Source organism: Hemibagrus wyckioides, linkage group LG15 (assembly GCF_019097595.1).
Source record: "Hemibagrus wyckioides isolate EC202008001 linkage group LG15, SWU_Hwy_1.0, whole genome shotgun sequence".
Taxonomy (NCBI): Eukaryota; Metazoa; Chordata; class Actinopteri; order Siluriformes; family Bagridae; genus Hemibagrus; species Hemibagrus wyckioides.
In genome coordinates this window covers 23,632,413-23,640,746 of record NC_080724.1, presented here as the reverse complement: position 1 = coordinate 23,640,746, position 8,334 = coordinate 23,632,413, and the positions used below count along the sequence as shown (strand labels likewise).

Genomic DNA, 8,334 nt, shown 5'->3' with positions numbered 1-8,334 from the left:
GGAGCGCAGCTTTATATTAATGCACTCACTCTGATACCTTATCGTTTCCATAGCAACCGATCATTCACAGGAACATGAACAGTACACACTCCACTGATAATAAACAGAATAATTAAAAAAATGTTTTACTGTCAGAGAGGACTTTACAGAAGAGAATAAAGAGAGACTGCTGCAGGGATGAGTGTTTATAGCTGATAGAACACAACAGGAAGTCACCTGATTCATGAAGATTGAAAGTAACTATAAATGGATTAAAAAGTGTAACGTAAAAACAATAGAGCACTCAGGGGTTGTGCTGATAGAGGAAAATAATCACCCTTCAGCCTGGTCACAGTAACTCCACTTCATCACACAAGATTTTACTATAACACACACACACACACACACACACACACAGTAAAATGGCGATGACGGTCTCTGGAAGAACAATCCATGAGCTGAAGTCTGTTTAAAGTGAGGCAGGATCTGCAGGAAGTTAAACGGATTCAGTCATAATTACAGAAATGTCTCAGATGTCTCGTCTCGCCTTCAGTTTTATTTCCTCTTAAAGAGTCACTGAGATGTTGAGCTGCACCTGAGCTCCAGCGCTCTGTGTCCTGGGGAAACGTCACACTGCTGAGGTCATCACACCGGATGGACAAACTGATACACCAGCCTCTGAGACACGTCCGGCTTCTTAATGATGCCCTTCTTGTAGTACTGGCGAATGGAGCGGCTCAGTTTATCATAGTTCATCGCAGGACGTTTTTTCCTGATGCCCCACAGTTTAGCCACGTGGGCAGAGTCCTCAATTTTAAAGATTCCTGCAGAGAGAGAAATGAAAAGTTGAGCGATCAAGATGAAAACAAACTGTTATTAATCTGTCAGAGTAAAGAGGATGGCAGAGACATGGGGACTCAGTGACACAGCGACTCAGTGACGCAGTGACTCAGTGACACAGCGACTCAGTGATGCAGTGACTCAGTGCCACAGTGACGCAGTGACTCAGTGACACAGTGACGCAGTGACACAGTGACTCAGTGACGCAGTGACTCAGTGACACAGTGACTCAGTGACACAGTGACGCAGTGACACAGTGACTCAGTGACGCAGTGACGCAGTGACGCAGTGACTCAGTGACGCAGTGACTCAGTGACACAGTGACTCAGTGACTCAGTGACGCAGTGACTCAGTGACGCAGTGACACAGTGACTCAGTGACGCAGTGACTCAGTGACGCAGTGACACAGTGACACAGCGACTCAGTGACACAGCGACTCAGTGACACAGCGACTCAGTGATGCAGTGACTCAGTGACGCAGTGACACAGTGACTCAGTGACGCAGCGACTCAGTGACACAGCGACTCAGTGACACAGCGACTCAGTGACACAGCGACTCAGTGACACAGCGACTCAGTGATGCAGTGACTCAGTGACACAGTGACACAGCGACTCAGTGACACAGCGACTCAGTGACACAGCGACTCAGTGACACAGCGACTCAGTGATGCAGTGACTCAGTGACGCAGTGACACAGTGACTCAGTGACGCAGCGACTCAGTGACACAGCGACTCAGTGACACAGCGACTCAGTGACACAGCGACTCAGTGACACAGTGACACAGCGACTCAGTGACACAGTGACACAGTGACACAGCGACTCAGTGACACAGTGACTCAGTGACTCAGTGACACAGTGACACAGCGACTCAGTGACACAGTGACTCAGTGACTCAGTGACACAACCTGAGGCTCAGCTTTAAGCTCACTAAATACAGGAGATGTCCTTTTACAGAAACTCACATAGGGGACTTATAACACACTCATAAGCTATTAATGCCATTAATCATTTATAATTCTGATCAAGTGATGAAGGGACAATGCAATATATAACACACTGCTTATGAGCTTACTATTTTCTAAAACGCCCATGAGAACGCTATAGGAGACATAATAGGAGATGCTTTATAACACTGCTATCAAGGCACAATTGTATTAAAATCATTCATATGGATGTAATATGTCCTAATGATTTTTCATAAAACTTTTGAACCTTCATGCATTTCTAACTGTCCCATTCCTCTGTGGAGGAGAGGAAAAGTGTTCCTTAAGCGTTCTTTAAGGGTCCTCTGATTAAGGGGTCTAGACTCAGTGTGTGGAGAAGAAGGTGAAGGTGAAGAAGGTGTATGATGAGGAGATGTTGTGAGAAGGTTCTCACCTTTTTCTTTGTTAATCCAGCGGATGCAGCGTCCGTAGTTGTGAGGTTTGAGGAGCAACTCTCGGAGAAACTGCCACAGGTGGATGGGCTGCCCACTGCAGGACGAGTCGGCTTCGGCACACAGATCATCTGCTCCTGCAGAACCACAAGGAACCACAACCATACAGAACTGCTGACACCCGTATATCACCGTTTACTCAGGAGAAATCCAGCTATTCACAGACATTCAACACCTTTATTATTATTATTATTATTATTATTATTATTATTATTATTATTATTACTTTACTTCATTATCTCTGGTAGTGTAAAGATGACAGCAGGGACAATCTGCATGCCATTAATCATAAACAAATAAACAGTGAAGTTACCAATAAAGCCACTGGTTTGAGGAGAACATCTGTCCTTCATCCAGGCAGCTGGAATAAAGATTTTCAGAAGAAGGATTTAAAATTCAGTTTCTCAAACACTGACTGAAGCTCTGAAGAATCAGATCCATAAAAATAAATCATTACATGTTAAGAGAATTTGGAGTGAATGTTACTAAGTGCATTAATATCATCCTGTGAGGTTATAAACTATTAATAAACACCTTGTGAACATCTGTCTGAATAAAGTCAGAGTGAAATGTGCTACCGGTCTTCCAGATGTCGAGGTGGGCGAACAGCAAATCTCCACACGGCGAACAGCGCTGCCTGAAGTCATCCTCGCTCATCACGCACAGGTCACTGCCGCTCAGGTGCAGGAAGGCTTTCCCCACCTGTGGGAGGCGGTACAGGTGCTCCGTCCACAGCAGCCACTTCTGCACGTGTCCTGAGGTCCACTCCACAGGGTCTGCAGTTAAAAAAAAAAAGATCAAGTCTGTCATGTTGTTGATGTGATTGTAGTTTTGACTCCGCCCCCATGTCGTGCCATTGGTCAGTTTCCTGATGTACACACATCTTCTCTCTTTAGCTCTTTTTATAATTAATGAGCTTAATATCGTTACCATGGTAACAGCTCGTTCACAGGGACTCCTCCGGCAGACTAATAAATTTAAAACTAATCGCTTCTTTAAAAATGTTTAACAAAGAAAAACGTCTCACTGTTGTCATGGCGACACGGGTGCGTTGCCCGAAGTCTTCCTCCAGGTGAAACTTTAGATACTGGTGTTTTTTTGTTTTTTTTTTAGTTTATTAATGTTGTATTAAATAAGCACTAACTGAAACAGCACAAATATACAGGAGATATATACAGAGCAGTCAAAATTCTGTAATGTTTCATACTTCAGAACATATTTATTTAAATAAATAAGGGCGTAGTGACAGGAATGAAGTGCTTTCCTGCTTCAGCCTCAGAATAATTCACTTTAAACTTTATTTCCTTTCATTTATTGTCTCTCTCACCTGGAGTGATGTTGAGAAGTTTGCACGCCATCTCGATGTCCTTCTGCACCTCATCCAGCACTAAACTCTGTACCTGCTCCAGACACCTGTCCTCCACGTCCGTCTGTCCACTCTGTCCTGCTGTGCTGTCAATCACACTGTCTTGCCCCGCCCCCTTACACTCCAGCAGCTCCTCTTGCCTGTCCACGGATGCGTACACGCCGGTCTTCCTTGCCATCCTGGGCGTGTCCTCGGACAGTGACGTGTCGAAGCAGGACAGGTACTCTGGCATGCTGGGAAAAACCTGGAACGTCTTGGAATGTTCCTCGGCAGAGTAGGGCACGAGGTGGGTGTATGAGAATGCCGGGACGTCGATGTAGACGTGAGTCCTGCTGGGACTCGACATCATCGTCTTTTGGCCTAAAGTCAGGAAGATGTTTCATCAGGTCAGTCTCTGCTCACTGAGATATGCACAGGATTTTATCAGCATTTTCATTCCTAAGGGTCTTTTAATAAATAAAAAAAATCTTGGAGGGATATAAGGAAGATGTTAAGGGGAAACGGCTCGAAGGAGAACACAGAAAATTATATACAAGAAAAACAGACCTATATTTTACATTATAATTAATCGCAAATAAAACGTGTGTGTGTGTGTGAAAACCAACATAATAATATATCCAATATATAAAGGGAAATGTTGATAGTTTACAGTGTAGACACACACACACACACACACACAGAGGCTAAAGATACTGATCTGAGTTTCATGTTTCTTTGTTAGTTCAGTTACATTCTCAACTTCTTCACCTCCTTTCAGGTCAGTGTCCCTGATACCATAGGAACATCCACACTACTGAGCGGAGACAGACCAAAACCTCCACAAGTTCCTCCTTAGAAACAATTTCCAAAAAGCTGAAGGATCCATGAGCATCTGTACCATGCTGAAAGGTTCCACTGAACCCTGAGATACCAGAGGAACTGGTGAAGGAGATGGAAGCATCAGGTACCAAAGCATGTAGAGCCATCACCATGGCCTGAAAGAACCACATAAATACTCCAGACTGAAGCTTGCAGACCTTTAGAGAAGGTCAGATGAAACCAAAACCCAACTGTTTGGCCATAATGATCAGCGCTGTGTACAGAGGAGAACGAGATGAGGCTGAGGAACATCACCCCAGCTGAGAAGCATGGTGGTGGCAGCATCATGTCTCTGTCTCTTAGCTTTTCCTGGGAAATAAAAAAAGAAATGCAGCAGATTCTCTAATGGACTCGTCACAGGAAGTGAATAAATGTCTTCTCATGTCTTCACCTGAGGGGTGTGAAAACTTTTAGCCTGTAGGATGAACTAGCAGATCCCTGTAATATCTGTAGCTGCAGTGTTTATAATAAAATTACTAAAAGTGACTGAGGAATTTGACTGTTACTGTAAGTGTCCAAAATAATGGTGTTGATGTCATTTTTTTTGCTGCTGAACGACTTTTTTGCGCTTCACTGATTACATTTTTGGCAGAAAAGCCATCGTCCAAACAAAGAGTGGAATTTGGGAGGGATCACAGCGTCTGTCACCTGGAGGCTGAAACAGAAGACCAGGATTAGAGCAGAGACTCGATTGGTCAGAAAGCTGTGGATGTGAACCAGGTGAAGAAAAAGCTTCCTCTCTGAGGAATGGAAACCAGTTCCAGCTTGAGTGAAGGTTCAGTGTGGAAGCTGTTGAGGAAGTGAAGAAACTCTTTGTTATAAAACATTTTATTAAAAGTTTTTTTTTTCAGTTAAATATGATTTGCTGTTGTTGCTTTTGTAACTGTAAAGAAGTCTCTAAGCTCTGCCCACTTCCCAGAGTCCTCCTGTCCTGTCTCTCTGTAAAGATTGTGTCCTGATTACCTGTCAGAGTCGTTACGATACTCAGCCAGCTCCTTTACACACCTGTGTGTGTGTGTGTGAGAGAGATTATAGAGGAATTTCTCAAAATATTACCTAGTGAGAGATGGATTATATTTTTAGCATCTTCACTTCACTTTACTGGATTTAATTAAGATCATAAAGAAATTACTTTAAATAAAAAAAATTAATGTAATTAAATAAAAATAAAATGCACTGAAATTAAATAAATAAAAATATAAATAATAATTAAATAAATAAAATGAAATTTTATAAATAGATTTTTACAATTTTTTTAGAAAACATTTAGTGAGATATTGTATTTAAATATTAATATATTTCCCTTCTGTGGTGCATCTTTAAATAAATAAATCAGTTGATTAATGAAGATATCTGACAGAATTTACTCCACAGTGCATGAGACTGCTTTAATGTAATCTTAGACACTTCAGCGTGTTTGCTGTCGGATGAAGAAGGTTTTCTGAATCTGCCAGAATAAACGATCCGTGACGTAAAGACGGAGAGGAAAAGAAAAGAGTTTCATCTGCGCTGATTAAGTGTTTGTAGAGGAAGGTGTGACTGTGTAACGAGGAGCGTGTGTGTGTGTGTGTGTGTGTTCAGGTAGTGTTGGATTGTAATTGATGACAAATGATCTTTCACACACTTAAAAATCACTAAATCATCACTCAGCTCCGTCACCTTTTTATTATTTTTCCATTTTTTCTATTTGTTCTCTTCACCTGAAGCCTCGGAGCGAGTGAAGCTCCGTTCGGATGTGTTCGGAGTTCTGACGGATATTCCTCTGCCTGATGAGGAAGTAAAAGTATTTTTTCTGTCCGTTGTGTGTGTGTGTTGAGAGATGTTATTTTCCTCCTGATGTTCTTATCTCTGTTCAGTTCTGCTGTTTCAGCAGATTAAAATCTGGCACTTACTGGAGTGTGGCTCGTCCTGGAGGAAGTTAAAAGTCTGTGTTTTTTCTTCCTTCTGGACGACGTTAAGGATCTTCAGCACTGAGGACTGAACCAACACCGGCGATGAAGCTAGAAAAGAAATTCAATCCTTATTACAGAGATACTGTGGCCACCAGGCTGTACAATATCGAAACCTGAAGAACCAGATGACAAAATCCACATAAACCCAACACCAGGGCTTACAGCGTTACACTCCAACAAACACCGCAACAAAAAAGGACAAAAATAAATCAGATTCTCAAAAATAAAACAAAATAAAATAAATAAATAATCAAAATATTCTTCAGCAGCAGAATGACTCACGGTAAATACATCAACAACATACATTTAATACAAAACACATCTAATGCTGGAGATAATAATAATGATGATGATGATGATGATGATGATGATGATGATGATGATGATGATGAAGAATTACATGTAAAAGAAATCTGCTGTTCGTTAATAAAATGGTGCAGACAGTAAAACAAGCATAAAATAAAACAATAAAGACATAAAGCTTCCACAGAGATGAAGAGTTCAACACCGAGCAAAATAAATGTCTATTTAATAAAACTGACATTAAACAAACTTCTTCTTTTTCTTTTCTTTCTTCTCTCCCACATTTCCATCACTTTCAGAACAAAAGATTAGTAAATGAAAAGTGCTTGAAATCAGTAATACTCTAACTTCATGCAGCTTAATCAGATAATTTCCACCAGGAGCTGAAACTGCAGCAGGTCTCCAGTGTGTGCATGTGATGCATCACTCTTTCACTGGAAGAACCTTTAAAGAACCCTGAGTAGAATCCTAGAACTTCTCGACCAGCTTCTGAGGAACTTTCAGTTCAGTTTATCTCTGACTCACATCTAACAGTCTAACAGATGTGTAACAGCTGCAGCAGAACCTTAGAACCTCAGGAGAACTTCAGAAGCTTACTAAACCTGTAGAACTTTATAACTTTAGAGCTGTAGTGAATAAGTGAGAGACTCACCTGAGCTGTGATGAGACGATGATGTCAGTTGGAGACGACGCTGTTCTGAGGGGCTCACCTGTGTGCCATGAGTCTTCAGCATCTGAAGGTGTGTGTGTGTGTGTGTGTGTGTGTGTGTCCTCCTAAGTTCTGGTGATGCTGCAGGACTTTAAACGTGAGTCACGCAGCACTCGAGAGTTAAAGTTAAAAAGCCTCAGGGCACAAATGAGGTGTGTCAAACTTTACCAGTCAACACACCTAAGGGGTGTGTGTCTGTGTGTGTGTGTGTGTGTCTGTGTGTGTGTGTGTGTGTGTGTGTGTGTGTATGTGTGTGTCTGTGTGTGTGTGTCTGTGTCTGTGTGTGTCTGTGTGTGTGTGTGTGTGTGTAGCTCTGTGTAAAAGGCATATATGTTTTTAAAATTTCTAACCATTTTACGTTTAGAGCGCTCTGGTTATGGTTTCTATAGTAACGGCTTCACAGGGACCATAACTGTAAAAACTTCACTGATAATAAACTGAATTAAAATCAGTGATAGAGAGAAATGTGTGTGTGTGTGTGTGTGTTTGTGTGTGTGTTTGTGTTTGTGTGTATCAGTCAGAGATGAAGCTGGAACTTTCTCCACATCTTCAGGACAGAGGATTTTACACTTCTTTGTGTTTCTCAGCAGCTGAGATTATTCTCTTATTAACCTGAAAAGAGAGAATAAAGAGAGACTGCTGAGGGGACGAGTGTTTATAGCTGAAGAGAGAGAGAATAAAGAGAGACTGCTGAGGGGATGAGTGTTTATAGCTGAAGAGAGAGAGAATAAAGAGAGACTGCTGAGGGGACGAGTGTTTATAGCTGAAGAGAGAGAGAATAAAGAGAGACTGCTGAGGGGACGAGTGTTTATAGCTGAAGAGAGAGAGAATAAAGAGAGACTGCTGAGGGGATGAGTGTTTATAGCTGAAGAGAGAGAGAATAAAGAGAGA

The 8,334-nt window shown here is 41.8% G+C and overlaps 1 protein-coding gene across 1 annotated transcript; it reads right to left on the bottom strand.

Moving 5' to 3' along the window:
* Positions 1-285: 285 nt before the first annotated feature.
* Positions 286-7,573, bottom strand: LOC131365664 (SAM pointed domain-containing Ets transcription factor-like). Its single transcript, XM_058409394.1, has 7 exons — positions 7,387-7,573; positions 6,372-6,479; positions 3,583-3,981; positions 2,834-3,031; positions 2,569-2,616; positions 2,198-2,332; positions 286-803 (listed from the first exon to the last, which is right to left on the bottom strand). Exons 1-7 carry the CDS (start codon positions 7,466-7,468, stop codon positions 625-627), a joined length of 1,149 nt encoding a protein of 382 aa, XP_058265377.1. The 5' UTR covers positions 7,469-7,573; the 3' UTR covers positions 286-624.
* Between the last annotated feature and the right edge of the window lie 761 nt (positions 7,574-8,334).

What these genes read in the sequence shown, in the direction of transcription:
- LOC131365664 (XM_058409394.1), bottom strand. Translation starts at nt 7,468, where the DNA reads ATGCTGAAGACTCATGGCACACAGGTGAGCCCCTCAGAACAGCGTCGT. An exon ending in ATCGTCTCATCACAGCTCAG is followed by an intron (nt 6,480 to 7,386) that starts GTGAGTCTCTCA and finishes TTTCTTTTCTAG; the next exon opens with CTTCATCGCCGGTGTTGGTT. An exon ending in CTGGATTAACAAAGAAAAAG is followed by an intron (nt 804 to 2,197) that starts GTGAGAACCTTC and finishes CTCTCTCTGCAG; the next exon opens with GAATCTTTAAAATTGAGGAC.